This window comes from Anoplopoma fimbria, chromosome 5 (assembly GCF_027596085.1).
Source record: "Anoplopoma fimbria isolate UVic2021 breed Golden Eagle Sablefish chromosome 5, Afim_UVic_2022, whole genome shotgun sequence".
NCBI classification, from domain to species: domain Eukaryota; kingdom Metazoa; phylum Chordata; class Actinopteri; order Perciformes; family Anoplopomatidae; genus Anoplopoma; species Anoplopoma fimbria.
Genome location: NC_072453.1, coordinates 6418582 through 6441377, shown reverse-complemented (window position 1 = coordinate 6441377; position 22796 = coordinate 6418582). Strand labels below are relative to the sequence as shown.

Sequence of the window (22796 nt, the reverse complement as noted above, 5' to 3'; positions counted from 1 at the left end):
GTAGCACTGCAAAGTTAATGTACACAAGAACTATACGTGTCTTCTTTACAACATGCATTTGGATAAAAAAAAAAGTATAATCCATTGGTTTCTCATATTCCAAAATGCCTCAGTTTCTCTTTTGCGTGTAAACTTCATTACCCAGAAGCCCCAGGGAACGCAACGCAGCGCAATGACGTCATAAGCGTCGTCCTGTCGTTAGCAACGGCGGAGGGAGGCTGGAGCGGGAAGGATATCATCGCTGCAGTGAGCACAACTTGACAATAAAAGACTCATAATAATGTAAAACTACGTCATGTTATCATGTTGTTGTGTCGGAGATGAAGAAGGAGCTTCACCGGTCACATAGTTGTTTTGTTTGCAAGCCGACATCTCAGCTGCTCGAGTTTTAACAACTTTAAGCTAATCTGAGACAGCAACAGGTGGACTTCACATTCCCCATATTCGTTACCAAATGGCCTCTAAAGGTAAAGTGTTTAATTAAAGTCGGTATGTATGGATACATCAAATGATACAGCAACAAAAGACTGTGAGGTAGAAGCCGTGACTTGAAGCCACAGTCTGCTGTTACGAGTCCCTGTTTCTGAACCCTGCTGTGACTTTGCAGGTTGGCAGCATCCCTACGTCAACATATTCAAACATGTCAAGCTTGAAGACTGGAAAAGGTCTGCAAAGGAGGGGGACGTGTCAACATACACGGTAACCTTGTTATACTTGTGATATTTAAAGTGATAATTTACCCCAAACTATCTTTTGAATATCAAACATGGTTGTAGGCTGTAAAAAGAAAAGTGTGTTGAACTTTCCCATGGTAGCTGTGCTTGTAGTTCTTAGTAGTCAGCTAAGAAAGATTACAAAAGTGACATTTCAAAACAACCCTGAAACATAATCTTGTTACCTCACCTAACTTTTGTCCCAGTCTTTGCCAACATCCAAACCAACACAAGGTGATTGATTTTGTGTATCACTTTTAACAACAAGTTTTCAGGCCAAAGTTGGTTTACTCTATGTCCATTTTTGCTGAAATCCCCCAGGACAAGAGACTTAAGTGTTCCGTGTTCAGGATCAGGGGTCCTGTTCCTGCCAACAGCTACATCCTGGTACCCAAAAACAGCAACCAGTCTCTGGGGCTGGTCGGACGCTACTTCTACCTTCTCTTCAGGCCGGCCCCTGGCAAATACTTTGTCGTCCACCTGGATGTTTCTGTGGAGGTATCTGCTTTTAAGCAAGTATCCTGAGCATGTGTATGTGTGTTGCAATCAAGTGTATTGATATATCTACACTATCTCAACAGGACTGGAGTTTGTTTTGATTTCAATCAGGGGGACTAATCCACATTGCTGCTTTTTCTTTTGCATTTTTTTGTTGCCATTTCGATCTTATCGGGGGATCAAGGACTCCACACATTCTCAAGTTTAAAACTATCGAAATTGTACGAAAATGTTCAACTTCTTCTAGTTGCACTTTTTTGGATTCTTTTTTCTAATTTATCCAATTAATGTAGCTCAGATTCAGGTACTTTCTAGGATGTCACATTTTATCATGGGAGATATGTACTTTAGACGTTGGCATTTTAAAACAATTAAAAATAAATATCCAGAAGCTTACTTAGCTGTGCACTATTCAACCAGTATCTACTAAAAATGTATCTATATGAAGATCCCTTTGATTGAAATTCATTAAAAGAACTTTTTCTTTCCCCCTCTCTCTGTGTGTTTTGATGTGTAGGACGGCCAGGTTGTCCGTATCTCTTTTTCCAACATGTTCAAAGAGTTCAAGTCCACAGCTACCTGGCTTCAGTTTCCTTTCCTCTGTGGAGCTGCAAAGGATTCAGTCTATGAAAGCACAGCCAAATCTGCAAGACATGGTAAATACATGCGCACACTCACATGCAACTGTACTTATGTTGATATCATTTGTTGTAGGTTTGTATACAATGTTAATAATCTTCCATGCCTTACTACAGTAGTAGCCATATTTTTGTTTATGTATTCCAGGTTTGGTGGGTCCAGCCCCCACTTCAGTGCGTTGGACCTGTTTAATGCTGGATCTGCAGTACACACTTTCTTTCTACCTCAACCGCTGCTACAGTCAACTAAAGAGCATTAAGCTTTGCGCCAATATGTCAGTGAAAAACATGTTTACCAGCGACCTGCTGCTAGATCCAGGTGAGTAGTGAGAAGTAATCTTCTTTAAAGGTCACTTTGACACAGAGATATTGCCGACAGTGCTTTTAGGAAAAATATGGCTTCATTATTGAAGCATGAAAGAGCCCATTTTTAAACTCATTGCTAATACAAACCACTTTATTCAAAAAATTCCCTAAGTAAAATACACTTTAAATACATTTTACACACCTTTCATTTAGTAGCAGACTGCATCCTCAGATTTCAACTACGTAGTGTCCTCTTAGTGGATATAGGACATCTTTAATTTGCTCCTCTACCAGTGCAATTGTCTCTTTCAACAGGAGTTTCCTTCAGTGAAGCCAAGTTGATGGGTCTGGCTTCTTCTCAGGGAACAGGTCCTATGCCCAGAGACATGTCATATCCTGTGCCCAAGGGGGTCTCCTGGTATGACCTCTATGATTATATCAGGTAAGGCAACCTCACCTGGGAACACAATACAATCTGCCGTGAACTGCATTTTGTTATTTCAGGGACCGCATTGTTTGGTAGTAATTTGTTGTTTTTATCCCCATTTGGGTAACTATTTAAACACTAATTACTTTTAGTCACAGCATTGATAATTGTATCAGTGCACCTTTGACAGAGATTCAGAAATGGATTTTTCCATATTACAGTGACACTACCATCCTTTTTATATGACTAGCAGAGTTATTTGCACAAAACACTGTTGTATAAAATAAGATCTGCAGTCTATATTGTTATGAATTTAAGAAAACTACAGTTACCGGCTTCCGTCACCGTGTACTGCTATGGAGCCCTCATCTTATCTTACCCCAACAGGTTTCCCTCAGAGGGAACGAAGTTACCGTTTGACTCCATTCAAAAAGGCAATCTCGAACCACAGGCTAGTAAGTCATTGAATAACAGTCTGTTCATAATTTTTGTCACACAGTATTTTCAGCTTTTACTGCCCTTGCATGCCATACTCATTGTGTCTCACCCCCCAAAAAAATCCACTTGCTTTTACAAGAAGTTCTAATTATTTTTTATTTTATATATTCCTTTCTCTCCCAGATTGTGTCTCTAACCAAAGAAGCCCTATGAGAGAGGAGTCTAGCTGTGTCAACCTCAGCAAACTACTTAAGGACCGTGTGTCTATCATCCAGCAGATCACCACTCCAAAATCAGTAAGACTTAATTATCTTTAAAACAATTCTCTTTGATTCTGATCTGCTTGAATTTTGTCTGTGAAAATATGGCAGATGTCAGTTTTCTCCTTCTGTCCCCGCAGCTCCTGAGGAATCAAACACCCATGGTGACCGACATACCGGACCTGGGTGTAGTTTCCACCCAACAGGATGACGACTGGCTTTTCAATAATGGTGACCAGCATCAGCAGGAGTCAACAAGCTCCATGTCACAGCAGTTCACCTCCAGGCCTCCCTGGGATACCGATGACGGGGGAGTTCATGTGCATGTTCATCCTGACGATGGCTTCAGCAAACATGAAGAGGAAAGTGAAGAAGAGGTGAAACTTCTTAATGACAACATTCAAACAAGAAATCCAATTATTAATGACATTCCTCTGTTCATCATATTCAGTACAATGCATTTCCTTGACTGCACTATGCTTTTTAAACAATTTGGTGGCAGCCTTGAGAACACTATTGATCTTGTTTTATTCCCAGTTTGTTTGCACTCCAGTTCCACATCCTGTTCATCTATCATTGTCCAAAGAACCCAGACAGGAGGTGAGAGATGAGGACAGGAGAGGGTAACATTTAACCAGCTGCTGTACAGCATATGTTGGAGAGCTCACTACAATTCTTTGCTTTTTCCTTTGCTACTCTCCCTGTTAGAAGCTGCTTCCAGACCCGATTCTCAGGCTCAATCGAATCATCGGCTTCGGAGGAGCCACTACTAAATGTGTATGTTCATGCAGAGTTAAATCCTTATCTGGGTGGCTTCAAAAGATTTGTAATTTTGACGGTCACAAATACAATTAATTTAATCAAAGACTAATAGAGGTCTAACAGCTGTACGTTATTACACTGTAGGCCCTGTGGAGCAAATCAGGTGATGCGGTGGTTTATCCGTGTCACGCAATTATCGTCTCCATGAAAATATCGTCAAACCAGCAGAGGTTCTTCATCGGCCACACTGACAAGGTAAATGAGCTGGGATGTGATGATCTACCTCAATAGTAGAATCTCTTCATATGTGTTTGATGGCACAGTTGATTCTTGTAGCATCTTGATGAAGGTGAAAGATCTATCCTGATAGTCAGGCTGTTATTGTGCTGGGACCAGGGCGCAATACCAGACTGCTGTGGCTGTAGTAGGTTAAGTGAGTCAACAAAGGCGCATCGTTGTTAGTTGACTGATGATTCTAGCGCATTCTTAAAGGGCTTTTGGGCAGCTGCTAAGGAGGCGATCCAAGAATCCTCTTACAAAAAAAGGAGAGCAGCAAGGTGTCTCAATTTTGTCGCACATGTGGAGGTTTGCTCCGTGGGCTCGACTATCATTATGGGCACTGAATATACAAGCAGAGGGCACAGGACCCAGGGTAGCATGTAGTGCTGGTATCGAGGCCTTGAACCTGCCCAACAGGCCTGTTTTGTCCACCTAGTTGATCCGGCCTTCTAATGCAGTTGGATTCTGAAAAGGGAGAGAAATTTCTATTGTTTTCATAACAAAAAATGTTGCAGCTTCTGTCCATGTGTGTTCTCTGTAGGTCTCTGCACTGGCTTTTAATGGCAACACAACACTGCTGGCCTCAGCACAAACTGGCAGCCACAGTGTAGTTCGAGTGTGGAACTACAACAAAGGAAACTGTCTGGCCATGTTTAGGATTCATGCTCATTCACTATCATCTCTTAGGTATGCACATGCACAGACAGCCCTTTTAAGATGAGAAAGTATATACAATATACAACGAGTTCTTAGCTTATGTTGATCACTGCTCACTCGCACTCATTTTTATTATTTGTTTTCATTCCTTTTCGAAGCTTCTCATACGGCGGCGGTATTCTTTGTGGAGTGGGTAAAGACAGCCACAGTAAAACAGTAAGTGACACTAATGCAAATTTTCACACATGAAAATTCAAAGGGCTTAGTATTCTAATTTGGGAATTAAGGTAATTAGCAGACGCTTCACTGTAGTGAGAATCCGTAGCGAGAGCCATAGGTATCATTAGACCCAATTGAAAACGTGCTAAGAGAAACACCTTGTCACTTAAGTATATAATCTTAGCTGATATAATTTTAAATGGCATGTTCACCTCATTAGAGCCGACTGTCTGCGTTTGTCGTGCTAATGAAATCTTTCACAGATGGTGGTGGTGTGGAACACCCAGAACGTCAGTAAAGGTGGAGAGGTGACCATCATAGCCAAAGCACACACAGATGTGGACATCCGCACCATGAAGGTTGCCTTCTTTGATGATACAAGGTACGCTCCCTTCTCTGTGCTTATATTATGGTTGTGTATTTGATTGTTTTGTTTAGCCAACGGTGCATTCTTGGAAACATTTTTGTGCATATATCCATACATTTGCTGCAAATATTGGATTGATGTTTATTTCACACATACTTATGGAATTAGGAGTTCTGCAAAGCGGGTTCTGTTAATCCTTCAGATGTGTCGAGACAGATTTACATTCACCCTAACACACTTGCAGTGTCAAATGGTCTTAGTGGAGGAAGGTGTAGATGGCCTTGGTGCAAAAGTGCTGAATTTTTTACGAGTAGTGGCAAAAGCTACAGTATGTTACAAAGAGTGAATTGAATGCAGAATATTTCGTTAGATGAAAACGCATGAATGAAGCTTCAAACTATTCGATACAGCCCTACAAACCAAACAGGCCATGGATGCATGAAGAGAAAGGCAGTGGGAGCTAGAGGGACGGTAGGCTAAATCTGAATAGGGGGGTATGACCGGCGTATCGCTACAGCACACTCTGCTCTGCCGTTTACAAAACGTGAATAAATATATAATTCAGTGCCTTTCTCATTTAAATTTCGCACGCATTGTAAAAAAAAAAAACTGACTTGGAGCTTGGATGACCGCTTCAGTTCAGGTCGCGATTATTTGCTTACGGCCCCTTGGCCTACTACTTCTGGTTCCAATAACTTTGTGAGATAGTGGTAGAGAGGTTCAAAAGCAGGAATAAAACAGGCCTTTATGCCGACTAAATTAGAACTCTTGATCTCTTAACCCGTGAGTGTGCTGGTTTCAGGATGGTATCATGTGGTCGCGACAATATTCGCCTGTGGCGAGTGAGAAATGGGACGCTGCGCTCCTGTCCGGTCAACCTGGGTGAATACCACTCACTGGACTTCACTGATGTGGCCTTTGAGGAGGGACATTCTTCCAGCCAGCATCTTGATGAACGAACACTGTGAGTTAGCAAACCAGTCACTGAAGTATGAACCTAATCCAAATCCACTGAAAACATTATTATTAAATGGTTGCTATTTTCCTTTTGCGATTGTCTCTTCACATAGATTTGCCAGCAGTCGGAGTGGCTATATCTTCGAGATCGACTACAGCAGAGTTGTTATTAAAAATGTCAGGAGGCTGTTGCCTGCACAGCAGCAGCATGCAAACCGCAGGGAGAAATTTACTTTTAACACAGGTGTGTTATTTTGTAGTTTTAAGCAGAGGCTGGGTAGAGAGAGATAACATTTTTAGGAATCTCATTGTGTGTGTGTGTCCGTGTCCCAGGTCCAGGCATTGCCATCAACAGCATCAGTGTGTCCTCATCATTTTGTGCCACGGGCTCTGAAGATGGCTTCCTGCGGCTCTGGCCACTTGACTTTTCTGCCATCTTCCTGGAGGCTGGTAAGAACAACGGGGCATGGCATAATATTTACCTGCAGCAGGCGCCTGCCAGGTCCCAATACGCAGCCAGTGATATAAGCTTTAGTTCATGTATGTTAACAATGTCATTTTCTAGTTTGCAGAGGGTAGTGTTTTAGTAAGAGTATTACATAAAAGTCTGTAAATATACTTAAACATCAACTAGTGGATTCTGTCACTCCTTTGTGCTCTTTATCAAACACTGTAACCACTGCATCTTTGTATTTAGCCTCACATGAGTATTACTACATTGTGGCAGTACAACCCAGGTCATTGTTTAACATTTTCGAAAAAAAAATATATCAAACAAACCCGACTTATATTATATGCCTTTTGGCTATCATCACATTGTGTACCGATATTCAAATCATGAATATGAGATGTATATGTGCACCGTCCTCACACAGACCAAACAATGAATCAGACACATGTAATTGTTTTCAAGAGCACGAGGGACCTGTGAGCCTGGTGTCAATCTCATCAGACAGCCTCCAGGTCCTGGCAGCCACCTCTACTGGTACCCTGGGTTTCCTTGATGTGAGCAGCCGTGGTTACAGCACGATGATGAGGTCACATACGGACACTGTGCTCGGCTTCAGTGTGGATGGAATCCGTCGGCATCTCACAACGGCCTCATCCGATGGCACAGTGCGCATTTGGAATATGGATTCCTTGCATCAGGTCAATCAATAACACATTTATGTGTTTTTAGTTACATATTTTTTCTCCGCTTTATGATAATCAGATTCTACTATTTGTTAATACATATCCACCATGTCTTTCAATGTGTTGAACCAGACAAAAAGTCTAACATTTGAGACTTACTCAGACATTGGCTCTCCATTTGACTTTTTGTCAGTTGTCCATTCTCTGTAGAAGCAATGCCCTCAGACTGTTTTATGCTGTAGAAAAGGAGAGATAGGTGTAAAGGTTGTCTGCGTTTGTTGGCAAAACTGACCACCAAACTCCCTGTTATAAAGAATTTTAAAGATGTCATTATTTTTACTATATACTCCCTGGTGACAAACTAAAACCCAAAGCAAGTTACTCATTTAATTTACCCCAAAAAAAATGTTTCTACTGATTTGAAGATACTCCACTAATGAGAAATGAGTATATCTTTACACAAAGGTTACTGACACTGCCTCTGTTACCATCGGTTTACCGTTGGCTTATTTACTGTTTAACTGACTGTCTCTTGTTTCGTGTGCTTAGTTGTATGATTTTGTGTCAGAGGACAGCCCCTGTTCAGTGGCCTTCCATCCCAGCGAGCAGGTCTTCTCTTGTGGCTTCAGCTCCGGCATCGTCAGAGTCTTTGACATCTCCAGTGCCAAGATGCTGGCTGAACACAAGTACGTCTAAACTATAGTGGAAGCTGCAGCTCGATCAGTGACTGAAGTTCTTAATTTTGGATACCAAAGGCTTGCGTTGGGACAATAACTATATGCTATTGTATGATATGTCAGGGTTTATGGAATTACTTGAACATAGATTCAGATACAATTCTTGGCTACGTTCCAGCTGTTAGAGGCACAATATGGTGATTACGATGATGTGACATGTTTCTACACATTTACAAGGTCCAAAATACACTAACGTGACTACAATAGTAAACCTACTATTGAACTGAGAATGATGACTGCATTTGTGCTTTTGTTTCTCTATATGTTTGTTTGTATTTGCCTGTACATATATAATATAGGCAGCACAGAGGTGAAGTGGTGGGTCTTGCCTTCTCTCCGGATGGGGAGTTCATGTACAGTGCTGACTCTCAGGGCTCTTTGGCACTTTACAACGCTTCTGAGGAAGACCACAATGTGATCCGAGTTGTGTGTATGTATACACACCCACAAACTGATGCACAAACACACCTTAATTTCAGTATGTTTTTCTGTGAAATGTGAACTCTAAATCTATCAACACAATAGGACAATGCATACACTTTCTTGTATATCAGGTAGCCATGTTTAACACCAGTGTTGTTTGCTTCACTCTGTACCTTGTTGGCTAGGTAATGTGTTGGCCCGAGGCACCGAGCGTGCTCCAGACGCTCTCACAGTGAGCAGTGACAGCCGCTGTCTGGCTTTTATCGGCCCCTCAGAGTACATTGTCACCATCGCGGACTCGCAGTCTCTGGATGAGGTATCTTGCACACTGTCAACCCCATGCCATCTGTTGCAATGCTCATGTAAATTAGATCAGATTCCATGTAACAGTTTGGAAGGAGGGGTGAAGAAGCATCACCTTTTCCCCCAAAATGAACACCATTCAGAAGATGTACCTAAGAATAACCACTAGTTCTTATTAAAAGGTTATTATTATTATTATTATCTATGTTCTTATGTTTCCACATTGACCTTTTCCGTCTCTGTCTAGTTGCTCCATGTAGATGTGAGTATTTTGGACGTACAGAGCCCCCGTCTTGATTCTGCACTGAGGGTCTGCTTCTCTCCGGCCTCCACTGAACACTTGTTGGTCGCCACATCAGCTAACAAGATCCTCTGGGTTAGCACCAAGACTGGCCGTCTGCTCCGAGAGGTAAAACTGCCGAGCTTTAAACACAGTTGGTGACCATGTTAAGTACTAAAAAGTAAATTAATGACTTGTTGAGAAAGTCCAAGATTGAGCATTTACCTGAGACACTTGAAAAGTAAAAAGAAAAATGTGGAAATTGAAAGATTAGTAAGAGCTTTGAATGTACAGTTTGCCTCAACACAATCATTTTATTCTTTTTTTAATCATATGGATCTCTGTCTTCCTGACAGGTATCTAAGGTGCACAAACACCCGTGCTCGTCGTTGGCTGTGAGTGAAGACAGTCGATTCCTACTGACAGCAGGACACAATGCTGTGAAAGTGTGGGATTATAACATGCAGCTCGATATTAGCTCACAGGTAGCCAACAATTTATCAAACACTCATTCTTTTAGAATGAGTACTATTTACTGGTATATAAACTGCAGAGTCTCTTCTGATTTATATTTGATAAAATCCCTGCAGCTGCATTATGTATTTTACAAGTATGATTTATATAAGCATCTAGTTGTTCATGTGAATGAATTCATCACAAAATGCTTTGATTTAAAATTGATTTACAAATTTACAATTTAAACATCTTATGAAAACAAACAAGAATAGTAGAGAGGTCAATTAACAAACATTTTCATTAATGATTAGTCTGCAGATTTTTTTTCCTGATTAATTCATCAATTGTTTGGTCTATGCGATATGCAAGAGTTGACATAATGAATTATAATTTGGCATAATGTATTATAATTTGGCATTTTCAGTATATATATATATAAGAAATACTGAAAATGCCAAATTGATTTTTCCAAAGTAAGCTAAACAAGTGTATTTTTTCTTGTTAAACTGCCAAAAGTGTATTTTTTCTTGTTAAACTGCTAAAATGATTGTTGCCAATTCCTTTTCTGTCAATCGATTAATAGTTTACGGTGGAACGTGTACATCTTAACGTGTATTCTGTGATTAAGCCATCGGAGGTCAGATAATTTCACATTTCTGTCTGACTATAGTTTCAGTCGAAATAATTAAACTATGAGCACAGTTTAGATTGTGCAATTATGTGGTAAAACGTTGCAACCATGCTATCATAGAAAGTATGTTGTCTTCATTTCAAGTAGCAGGAGGAGTATCAGTAGTTTATTTTGTGCCAATAGTAACTGGAACATGTTTCTCTGTACCAGATGTTCATAGGCCACAGTCAGCCCATCTGCCAGGTGAGCTTCAGCCCCGACCAACTGGGCGTAATCTCGGTGGGAGACGCCATCTTTCTTTGGGACTTCCTGGCACATCCTGCTGACTCCTTGACCGACAGTCGGTAATAACCGCTGTTGCACGTTTGAATCTTGTTAATAATGTGCATGTAACACTTTTTAAGTTTTTTCCGTTCTTACTTACAGTTCCCCACTAAGATTAAGCCACACTTCAGCTCCTAAATCAGGTGACTTAATTTAAAGTTTTTATTCATGCTTTAATATTATAACATAAACCTGATTCAAATGTTCTTACTAATTTAAATAAATTATTGTTGGTCTTGTGTCTTTATTTAACAGTTCAACCGGGCGCTGAAGTTAGTAGAGTTCAGTTGTCCAATGGGATGCCTCGACAGACAGCGCCCCTCCCCTCCTCGCCGCCATCACGGCTGGACATCAGCACCTTAGACCAAGTTGAACAGGAGGGTGAGCTCTCTTTTTCACTCTTAAAATTACCCACAAGCATACCTTTTTTGCTTAATGTATGATTAGCTATCAAACACACACATTTGTCTTGCTCAATTCTGACCAATTGCAAGTTGCATGTGATAAATAAGATGTATTTACACATATCTGCCTTGGTGTTCATAACTTAACAATATCATGTTGAGTGCACATCGTTACAGTAGCTAAAATGTCAGCTAAACACTTTTTTTAGCTGACATCCACCAATGCATTGGGAAAGTTAAGTATTATTAGTGTTGGTAAATTATATTTTTGTGTCTGCTTGTGTACTTTCTTTTTTTCAAATGCCAATGCGCATTTGTCAAACTGTGACTGTTCACTTGTAACTGATATTTATGAAGCTTTCCGAATATGAACAAATGCCTCTCCCTCGACATTTCACTTGATAAGTGGTTGACTTTTCCATTTGATAGTTTTAGAAAATAGCGACAATATGATAGAATTATAATTTTGAGCAGTGCAGGCAAGAGAGATGCATTTCTAACAGATTTACTTCTGAATTGTTTACTTGGCCTTATTGGTTTAATTTCCACATACAAGAAGGTTTGTGTTTACCTACCATCTGCAAGGTAGGTTTAACACCATTTGAAATCACTGGTGTCAAAATATCTCAGCTCTCAGCAATAAATACCAAACGGGTCTTTTAGAAGTTGCTTATCAAGAATGTATTTGTTGCTAATGGCCATACCAGAGGTGTTGGGACTTGGTTTGTTGTCACCCTTAGTCATATTTCTTTCCTGTTTCCCTCCTGCAGCTTTTGGCTCCTTGTCAATTTGTGATGACACCCCAACCATCCCAACCGCTATAGTCCCAGCTACTGGTTCAGGTCCTACCTCTGACCCCAGACCTGCCGTCTCCTTCCTCCAAGTCACAGAGCTGGTCAACAAATCTCCCATGAACCCAGGTCAAATGAATGCTGGTAAGTGTCCCACTACATTGATCTGCATTAACGGTAAAGTGACTTTCTGTTTTTTGTTTTTCTTCTTCTACTTTTTCTATTTTGTCATTTAGTTGAGTTAAAAGGGAAGAAGCCAATACGTCCTGATTGTTACAGGCACTTTATCCCACGTTTCAAGACTTCCACTCTTGATCAGGTAAAGAATAAGACAACGTTATGTAATGATGGACTGCAGTCACTGGGTGTATTATTTTATTGTTTGCTGACCTGTCTTAATGTTGTCATCGATCCAGGCTGCTGAGGCTCCCCAACCAGGAGAAGAGGGCATAAAGCTGAAAGCAGTGATCGGCTACAATGGCAATGGCCGTGGCAACATGGTGTGGAGCCCTGACCAAGGTAATTATAATATACTGAAAGTGAAAGGAAAAACAGAGTAGAAATATTATTCAGGAAGGCTAAGGCAACATCCACACTAATAAACAAACACAATCTTGGTGCACACAAGCGTTTTATCACCGAATAATCTCCATCCATACTTAAAGCCAGAAAATACACAAAATGCTTTGTGTTCCATGTCTGCTTTAAAAAAAAAAAAAAAAAAAAAAAAAAAAAAGTGACTGGTTATTGTTTTGTCCTACCCAGCAATCAATTTATGTTGCAGGTTTGTTTGCATACTCGTGTGGCTGTGTGGTGGTGCTGGAGTACCTTCATACGGGAAGTCAGAGACACTTGCAGGGCCACAGCGAGGAGATCTCTTGTCTTGCAGTCTCAAATGATGCACAGGTATTGTTCATGGTTCTAAACTTTACAGTTATGACAGTGATTCAAAAAAGGGTATGCAGGGATTTAAAGGGGACAGTAATGACAAAGAGCTTCTGTCCCTGTTTACTTAGGCCTTTTGGCTCCTCCTGCAGGTATCTTTTTAAACAGTGTGCAATAACTATATGATTGTATCTTTTTTAAGTTGGAGAGGGGAATGTGTTTTTCCAACAGAGTGGTAACTCTTCAGGGAAATGAGCTAGAATAAAAACTATCATTTTTAGAAGGGTACCACTGTCAACCTCTCTATTATTCATGAGAATTTTTGAAATTCTTCTGACATTTTTGAACATTTACGAACACAGCTGTTGTAAAAACTGAGAGCTAAAATGAGTGAGCACAAAACTTGATATCATATTTGAACAGAATACAAAACTAACACAAACTGAATGAAGAAATAGAGGTTTATTGCACAGTGACTGAATAATGTGATCTCGGTTCAGCATGTGTCGGTGTGTCTACCAAAGCACTAGTGATCTCATTTCATGTTACAGCCCTTAAATGTTACTGTGTAGCGTCCAAATTCCAAGAGAACATATATAATACATATTGTGAATTTATATTGGCTTCAAATATATAGTTTATTTCTCTTTATAATGCAATTATTCAATCTTGTGAAAGAGAAAAACAGCCATTTCTTGTAGAGGCAGTAATCAACTCGAATCATTATCACCTGTTGTTCAGAAAACAGCAGGGAAAAAAAGATGGTGATCACAGTAGCTGGGTTAGCGAGGTAACTCAAGGGTTAACCCTGAATTTTTTGTCCTTCAATGTTGGTTCACTTCTTACTGGGTTATATCGCCATGGTAACTTATGCTGTGCTAAATGCAGAAAGGACAGCTGGCATAAATCGTGCACTGTGTAAATCAATGTGTTGCAGATGGATTCTTATGGCGTATATGACTTTGTTTCTGCCTTATTCTGTCAGCTGCTATGTGGACACACACAAAAAATGTATAATAAATTTAAAAGAATAACACAAAACAGTATATATCTCTTATCATATGTTACACTTATGTGTGTTAGCTTCTTGAGCTGTATGTTGCTGTGTGACACGTTTGAGTCGTGCGTTGCCATGTTCCCGTTACTTTTATTTACGCTGTGGGTGATGATAAGATATGGAAGGAAACTCTCTCAGTGCATTGAATTATTTTTATTATTTATTTAGTTTTTTTTATTCATGCTATTTTTATTTGCTCCTAAACTGTTTCACACCAGAGGGTTGCAGCTGAAAGAATACGGCCATAATTCCCTCAAGGGAATGATTAAACCATAAGAATACATATAAGCAACTGATTTGATATTATGGACTTCACAAATGTAATATAATTTTTTTTCTTTGTTTTTATATAGTACTATAGTACTGTCCATGTTTATGATGGTTAGATGCTGCAAACACCACCCCCTTTAATGTGAATGCGCTCAAAGCTACATTGAGAACCATATTTGTAGGACCGTTAAGCGGTATAACGGTTATGAGGTTAGTTAAGCAGGATAATGAAAAGATAACCTGGGTATAATTAACTGGCTTCTTAGGCAATCCAGATTAATATTTAAAAATATGATAAAACCTGAAAAATACATAATGGTCATTTGATAGGAAGGTAGTAAAAAATGATTTTATGTCCCAATAGCAAACATAAAAAAATCAGTAGGAGATGAATGGTCTTGTATTTTACATCTTATTGTTAGAGTAGACAACGACAAGAAAGACCCACAAATTTCCTCTCTTTTGTTTCTGATGGCAATTATAGATACACATCGTGCACACTATGTAACTTCACCTCTAAGTGCACCCTCGTTCTTGTAAACAGCTCAAAGTAAAGTAAAAGCTGTCTACTCGCATTATTAAACGCATTAGGAAAGAGGCTTTTTACATTTAGGTGACAGAGTGCCAAGTGTAACAATGGATTTTCGATTTGGTAATTAGTGTGTATTAAACTGTCAACAAGGAATAAGGTTTTATCACTTTATTTTATTGTGCATATTTGTAATAACTGGTTTTGGTATTTATATATATACACTGAACAAAATCTCAAAAAAAAATCTCTAAGACGTTTTCTCTGCACACAAAAGGCTTATTTCTTTCAAATTCTAATCACAAATTTGTTAAATCCATGTTGGTGAGCACTTACCCCTCGCCTAGATCATCCATCCTCCCAACAGGTGCAGCATATCAAGATGCTGATTAAAAAGCATGATTATCACACACTTGTGCCTCAGGCTGATCACAGCGAAAGGCAAAGAAAATTACATTGTGTTGTGTGATAAAATTGCACTGCATTTACTGTGATCAACCTTACCTGTGTAAAAAAACATGCTGTTTTTTTGAGCATCTTGATATGCCACACATGTTAGGTGGATGGATTATCTAGGCAAAGGAGAAATGCCTACTGACATGGATTTTAAAACATTTTATTTGCATAGAAAGTCTTTTTCAACTCATGAGAAATGGGAGCATATTAGTTATAAGTGTTGCGTTTATATAATGTTCCGTATATATATTTTTCCTTATTAGATTGGTTCCTTACTTTGTTTGGGTGCAGTACAGACGCCCCCCTTCCTAATAAAGTCAATTTGAACAGTTTTGCTTTCCCTGCTTTTTGATGACCAGCAGGTGATGATGATTTTAGATGATTACTGCCTTTACAAGAAATGACTGTTTTCTCTTTCATCTGCCTGAGAAAGGTCTTGCCTTTTTAAAAAAGAAAACAAGGAAAAAAATATTAATTTGAGCCTCACAGTGTGCAGATGTCATTTGTGCCCTCCGTTTAAACAAATGTTGTCTAATAAAGCGGGGTAAGGGAGTCTTCTCCCAAGCTAATGGATTAGATGTCTGTGCACACCACAATCGTGGGGCCCAAAGAAATCCAGGACTTTTCCCATGTTCAGCATATGTCCTGCTAGTCCTGTGTCTTATGGAATCATAGATCAGAAATGACGGTGCTCTGTGTCTGTTTTACTTTCTGTCTAGACAGTGGCATCAGCAGCTGGTGGCAGTAATGGTAGCAGGAGCCTCATCTGCATTTGGGACGTCCAGAATGGAACTTGTCGTAAAACCATCTCCTACCACGAGGGAGCAGTGCAGAGTCTTGCTTTCTCTAGGGATGATCGCTTCTTTCTCTCTGTTGGTCAGTAAAATATAAATTAGACTGCATCAATCAGTTATTAGCATTTTAACTAAATATTTAGTGCCAGTTGAGAATAATTGATCGAAATAAAGAAAAAGGCCAACGAAGTTACTCTGCTACTGCTGACCAGCGATTCTTTCCAACGCCCCATAGGAGACTTTTCTGACCCAGAGGTGGCTCTGTGGAGCAGTAAGACCTTCAAGCTGCTGTCTAATGTGACGATGTCGGGACCGATTCATGACGCAGCCTTCAGCCCCTCAACAGCCAGCCAGCTGGCCTGTGTGGGCAGCCAAGGGGCTTACTTCTGCCTCATCCACACGAATGGCTCGGATGTAGACCTCAGGGTAAATTACCACAGAAAAACACGCTTGATAATTTAGGAGACAATGTTAGTGTTGTTGACTAAACACTCATCCCATGATCCACTATGTTAGCTTAAAAGATGGGATCAATACAGTCTGCTAAAGGAAATTTGGTATGACAGAACTACATTTTGTTTGGGTAAAGATTTTAGTTGTCTTTGCCTTGGTACAGTGGTTTAAACCACTCCTTCACACTTGCAGGTCCAGAGGGTGAAAGCACCAGTAGAAGTGGGTGATGTGGAGCTGACAGCTCTGTGCTACCACAAGGACTCCTTTCTGTTCACCGCCACCAATCGAGGACACGTTTGCTTCTGGGATGTAAACACACAGCGCTGCCTCATGACCTGGGAAGCTGATGAGGGGGAAATCGGTACAAATGGATCCTCTGTATATTCTAACCAGCTAATTTGGCTTAATACTCTTTATGGTTTTTAAAGAAAAAAAATACGCAACACCGTTGTTCTCATCTTGTTACTTTTATTGTATTAAGGAGATGCCTTTTATTACACTTGGAGAAATTGCCGAAACCATTGCTTTCATTTTGAGATGTTGCTTACTTGTATTGTGGTCCTGGGTTTCTACAAATAACTATAGGATTGATATGTTTTCTTGGCTTAGGAGTGCTGCTGTGTCGAGGGAACCGTCTTTTGACAGGCAGCAACACCCGCTGGTTGCGATTGTGGGAGGTTGACGCTTTACAGGGAGTGAAGCCTGAGGGAAAGGGCTGCAATGCTGAAGACAGGTCTCTATGTAGTTTATTCTTTTGTGATTCTTCCTGTTTATTATCAGGGCAATAGCCTCTTTCTTTAATAATCTTATGTGATGAATGCATACAGACTCTGTTAGTGTCACCTGTGTTATTTCATTATGGATCTATAAAATTCAACATAAGGGCAAGAACTTAAGGTAAAACGGTATAGTATATTTATGATTTATGTATAAGGTTCACCTACGCTTGTGCTTTACAACTACAGTCCTCATAAGATTATCTCTAGAACATGTTATATAGCTGGTAGTTTAAAAAGCAGTATACTTAATGTGGAGCTTTCTACTGGCTCGCATGTTTATACAAATTATTGTTTAGTGTAGTTTTATGGTGCCTTTTCATTTCTACCTGGCCTGACTCATAGAATGATGAGCTGTTATGTATAAAAAGAGCACAAAAAGTGTCAACAACAAATTGGTGGAATTGTTTATTAATGTGTATTGTGTGAAACGGATAAAGAATGAGAATTTGGTTTCATTTCATCCTCAAGTGGTCATGTCATGTTTAATAAGGGGCCTATTGTTTTTGTTCTGTTCTTCAGTGGGACCGTGGTGCTGTTGGAGCAGGAGATAATGCTGGATGGGACGACGGTCAGTGCAGCATTTGATAACACAATGGACATGGGCATCGTTGGCACCACAGCGGGAACCCTCTGGTACATCAACTGGTCAGACAACAGCAGCATCCGGCTGGTCAGCGGGCACAAGACCAAGGTACCAGTGTGAGCTTTGGGAAATGAAAAAGAACCATATGCACATCCTGTGTCACCAGCAGGAGCACGAACATGCAGCTTCTAACCGGGAGCCAAGTGTGTTGTTTAGCATTGTCATATTGGGTTGATGGCATGGTCTGCTTGGCTGCATGTTACCCGTGGTTATGACTGCCAAAAGCTTTAGCAATAATTGTACCATATGTCTAATGAACAAATATTGTATCTCTACCAATTAAGCTTATTTGGGAAACTCAACTGTTACTGAGCTCTACAACAGCTTCTGTGTCCTGCATGTTTTTTTTTTACCAAACTCACTCTGGATGAAATATGAACTGCATATGTCTTCTTCCTCATTTTAAACAGTTGCTGCTTAGATTTGTTTTGGGATGGATTGTGATGACATTTAGGACAAATATTTCTGGTGCCTAGAGAATGTTTATTATTGACTTTGGTATATGGCTAAATATCAGCAAAACTAATACCATTCCCATAAGCCTCAGCTGTAATTTGTGTGTAATGCTAATTAGCACATATTAGCATGCCAATCTAAACTAAGATGGTGAATATGGTAAACATTACACCTGCCAAACATCCGCATGCAGAATGTTAGCATGCTAACAATAGCATTTAGCTTGAAGCACCACTTTAAACTTTAAATCAATTTTGTTACTAGATAATGGCCTAAACACTTGCACAACTCATTAAATACTTTATCTGATGTTGTTTAATTTAAGTAGTAATGATTGCTGATTGAGGCAAGGGGGTAAAGCTTTACAGAAAAAGAAACAATTCTGAATGCAGCAGGAGAGTGTAGCAACCGCACAAAAAAGAGGCCAGAAAAAAGTGGATGAAAATTACCTTATGTGACTTCTTAGGAAGCTCTTCACATGGTGTACCAGTTTTAACATTTATTCTCTGTGTGTACTCCTCTGTGCTGTCCAGGTAAATGATGTGGTTTTTAGCGCCGACGAGAGACATTTTGCCACCTGCAGCGAGGACGGCAGCGTGAGGGTGTGGTCACTCCCTAGCAACGAACTGGAGGTGCAGTTTCAGGTGCTCAGTCAGGTGAGGAACTACATTCAATATTCTAAATTAATAGGTGGCTCAGGTTCGGTGAAGCATCTGAGACAGTAAATCTAATGGGAAGTCAGTGAATATCAGGGAATTTAGCATATCACAGAAATATAAAATAACATTGTACAACTTGATTAATATATGTATAACACTAATTTGGGGTCTCCTAGTGCTTCTACTCCAAGCAAATTTAAATATCGTGGTGAAACGAGAATGTTTATGACTTGATCTGATCATAACAACATACGCCCTTTTTAAATAATACCCCCCTCTGTTTTTTTTTCTGTGGGTCAGGCCTGCCGCTGTGTTTGCTGGAGCCCTTCTTTCAGTAAGGAGAGTGCATGTGTGGCAGCAGGATACAGCGATGGGACCCTGAGGATCTTCCGGCTTTCATCTTCAGAGATGGAGATGAAGCTGCACCCCCATCAAGTGGCTGTCACTGCCATGCAGTACTCTGCTAATGGTGAGAGTGGATAGCAGTAGCTTAAAAACCTGCATCATTTTACATCGTCATTTACAATGTCTGTACAACTTACTTTGCAGGAGTTACTTCAGAATGAAATGTTAAGATGACCACCTCACTTAGCCCCAGTCTTCCTTTTATCCGTCTACTTCTTTTTGTTATTGTTTCATGTCTTTAAAAACCGTCCAGAGAAAAAGCCATAATCCAACAGGTTGCTGTTGTAGTGGTCAAACACTAATAGAACCATGTATAAATAATCAAAGTACAGGTCAAAGCAGGGTTGAGTATATATTATATATGTATAAGCTATTTTTCATCCCGTTTGGTGCTGTAACTCCTTCCGGCCCCCTACAGGTCATGTGATCCTTTCAGCGGGGAAGAATGGTCTGGTAGCTGTCAGCAGCCCATTGAATGGAGCAACATTACGTGTCATCAAGGACCACAAAGGAGCACCGATTAGCACCATCCAGTGTGTGAATGAACAGGTAAGCTCACTGAATCCGATCAAGGAGTGAAGCTTTAACAGAGCATAACATGACAGCACAATAGACCTAGTGAGAGGTTAGAATAGCCCCTGATGAGCTACAACTACAGTTATCAACGATAGCATATGGTCCAGAGAGTGCACTTAAATTACCTGGTTTATTCTTAATAATCACTTTGAATCATATAGAAATAGGAAATGGCTACATTGACATTTATTTATATGAAAATGTCCTTGGCCATTTCTTACAAATGTGGATTTTTGTTCCAAGTGCCATCAATACATTTAGAAACACCACCTAGTCTTAGAGAGCTACACGGAATCTATTCCATATTTTGGTTAATAACTAGATTGTTTTTATTTATCAGGCAGAATAATAAAACGATAGCAGCCTGATTGTCCATTTCATAGGCTTTTAATACATTCCTGAAAAGGTATACAAGTATTTTTTGTTTTCAAATGATCCCTTCATTTCAGCTTCACTTTACAATTGCACTTTATGTATCGTATAATGTGTGCAGTACTTGGCTTCTCCAGTTAAAGTGCTCTTTATGGGCTTTATGCCCTCTTCTCATACACCGAGTTGCCTGACATTTCCTTTCATCGGCTCTCTGCAGCTACAACATTCAAGGTTATGGATCTTATGGGATGCCATTTAAAAGTTTGGTTCTTTTGACATTTCATGACATTTTATCATTAATATCTGAAGCTGTTTATCTTGTGATCCTCAGTGTAAGAATCTGGGACTGGAAGGCAACGAGATGTGGTTGGCTGTCAGCGCTGACAGACGCGTCAGTGTGTGGGCTGCCGATTGGTTGAAGGACAAATGTGATCTGCTTGACTGGCTGACATTTCCTGCTCCGGCCTATTTTGGGGTACCTTCTGTATTTTAAGTAGTAGTGCACAGTAATAATGACTAGAAATGCCACTCCAAATGTTGAGTGCTGCTGTTTATCTCTTTTTAAGACTTCGCCGAAACTCAATCTCCCTTTTGTTAAGTAAAGACATATCGGCATACTTTATAAAAGTTCAAGATTTAACTATGAGGCTTATACTTGACCCCTGACCCTTTAGCCATATAATACTCAGGACTTTCTTTATTAAATCACATGTTTCTATTAATTTCACAGGATTGAGTTACACAGTTTAAATAATGGTCTATACTTTATACCATAGCCCTTAATACTTAACATATATTTGCATACAATACTTCCCCTCAGGCCATTTTATTCTAAATGTAAGTATTCTTTTTTTCATTTTACAACATATAGTTTCAACCTCTGCATGTTTTCATGTCAATTCTTCACACAACTTATATTTTTGTAAACCTTTTCTTCTATAGGATGACAGCCCACCTCCCAGTCTGGCTGCATTCTGTCCTGCAGACCCCAGCCTGGTGGTCTACACTGGCTACGGAGTAGAGAAGGAGCTGTCCTTCTACAGCCTGGCTAAAAAACAGGTACTGCAGTAGCCCCTGCCTCACTCCTCTACCACAGTGTTGTGATTTTTCCTGTACCTGTACAGAGCAGATGTTGCTGGCAAAATGTCCACAGATGGGCGTGTAATCTTATACACTATGTTTTTTTTTTTACTACAGATAATTAAAAAGATTGCCCTGCCGGACTGGGCCACATGCTTTAGCCTATCCTGTAAGAGTCAACTCATAGCTGTGGGATCAAAAGGTAAACGCTGGCCTTGTTTTTCATGATGTAAATCCATATGGTTCCACTAGAGACATTAGATTGCAGTAGTATACGTTTAAAGCATGTTTGTAAATAATTTCTCACTTATGTCTCATATCTTATCAGAGCGAATGTTGAAGTTGATCAAGTCGAGCAGCGGCAGGTTCCAGGACTTCCTGCAGCACAGTGAGACGTGTCACTTCTCTCCGTCAGGGCTGCTTCTTTTCACTGTAGCATTCAACGAGATCCTGCTGTGGGAGGTGCAGGGCCTTTGAGGACCTCATATCGGTTTATCCTGTTTCACAGATTCCTGTTTTTAATTGTTATTTTATGTAATTACATTGCTCAATATTTATTTTTTTATTAATCGAATATATGTAGAGAAATGGTAATAATTCGTTTTGTTTGGGATTTTTCACGAGTTGTTTTTTTAACGTGTATGGTTGTAGAATACATTTTTGTTGAAGGGATTTGTTATTGCGTGTCTAGTCATTGACTAATCATTTTAAATTTTGAATTGTCAGTTGGAATGTGTATAAACAGTGAAAAGCAGTTGCTGTCATGTCCACTGTTTTTCAGTGGCAGATAGAATCATGGTTTGTATGCTGCTGGGGGATTGGATGGGGTTTAAATAAAAAGCAGCATGAACAATGACAATCTGTAATGTATGATGACTCTAAAAAAATGGATTTGTGCACGCTCACATACAGAAGGAGAGACTGCTACAGCCAAAGACAGATGTATTTTTTCTTGTCTTTCCATCAGAATGATGGAGGACAGACACACTGTACGGAACATTTTTTTCATGACTCTTCTTGAATTTCCATTTTTGTTAAAAGACACAAAAGTTTCTTTCTGGTCACAAGGGCTTGAATTCTGTTTTCCCAATCTGAATAACAGGCTCCCTAATTACATAGTTAAGAGAGGGTAAATATTGAATATTATGGACATGTTGGATACTGAAATTTGGTCAAAGCTGGGAAACACTGGAACTATGATAAACATCAGCTGTCATTATTGAGAGCTCAAATTATCCTATCCATTTCCTCCTTTTTGCTTTGAAGATTGTAATATAAGATACACATAACTCCTTATGATTTTCCTGTTTAATGGATTCGCCAACAAAAACCCCAATCTTGACAGTCTGTTGCTTTATTTTTAAAGCATAAGTGGAGG

The 22796-nt window shown here is 39.8% G+C and overlaps 1 protein-coding gene across 2 annotated transcripts; it reads left to right on the top strand.

Moving 5' to 3' along the window:
• Window positions 1–188: 188 nt before the first annotated feature.
• On the top strand, window positions 189–22412 carry wdr90 (WD repeat domain 90). 2 transcript variants are annotated; one of them, XM_054599185.1, is made up of 43 exons: window positions 189–467; window positions 608–699; window positions 1035–1211; window positions 1729–1867; window positions 1998–2168; window positions 2471–2597; window positions 2970–3037; window positions 3204–3316; window positions 3421–3657; window positions 3818–3880; window positions 3989–4057; window positions 4187–4297; window positions 4863–5008; window positions 5137–5194; window positions 5461–5579; window positions 6367–6528; window positions 6635–6765; window positions 6855–6971; window positions 7435–7670; window positions 8205–8341; window positions 8692–8822; window positions 9001–9131; window positions 9366–9527; window positions 9755–9883; window positions 10696–10829; window positions 10912–10952; window positions 11065–11190; window positions 11984–12133; window positions 12241–12323; window positions 12421–12523; window positions 12789–12910; window positions 15921–16077; window positions 16231–16421; window positions 16641–16809; window positions 17058–17181; window positions 17747–17918; window positions 18860–18982; window positions 19286–19454; window positions 19809–19939; window positions 20670–20813; window positions 21281–21397; window positions 21536–21620; window positions 21747–22412. In XM_054599185.1, the coding sequence occupies exons 1-43, from the start codon at window positions 455–457 to the stop codon at window positions 21893–21895; spliced, it is 5529 nt and encodes a 1842-aa protein (XP_054455160.1). In that variant the 5' UTR covers window positions 189–454; the 3' UTR covers window positions 21896–22412. The 2 variants fall into 2 exon arrangements, with proteins under 2 accessions (XP_054455160.1, XP_054455159.1); XM_054599184.1 differs by having other exon boundaries at window positions 11984–12148.
• The last annotated feature ends 384 nt before the right edge of the window (window positions 22413–22796 follow it).

Bases quoted from the DNA above. Each gene is read 5' to 3' on its own strand.
- wdr90 (XM_054599184.1), top strand. The intron at 1,212-1,728 runs GTATCTGCTTTT...TTTGATGTGTAG, and splicing joins ACCTGGATGTTTCTGTGGAG to GACGGCCAGGTTGTCCGTAT. The intron at 12,911-15,920 runs GTATTGTTCATG...CTTTCTGTCTAG, and splicing joins CAGTCTCAAATGATGCACAG to ACAGTGGCATCAGCAGCTGG.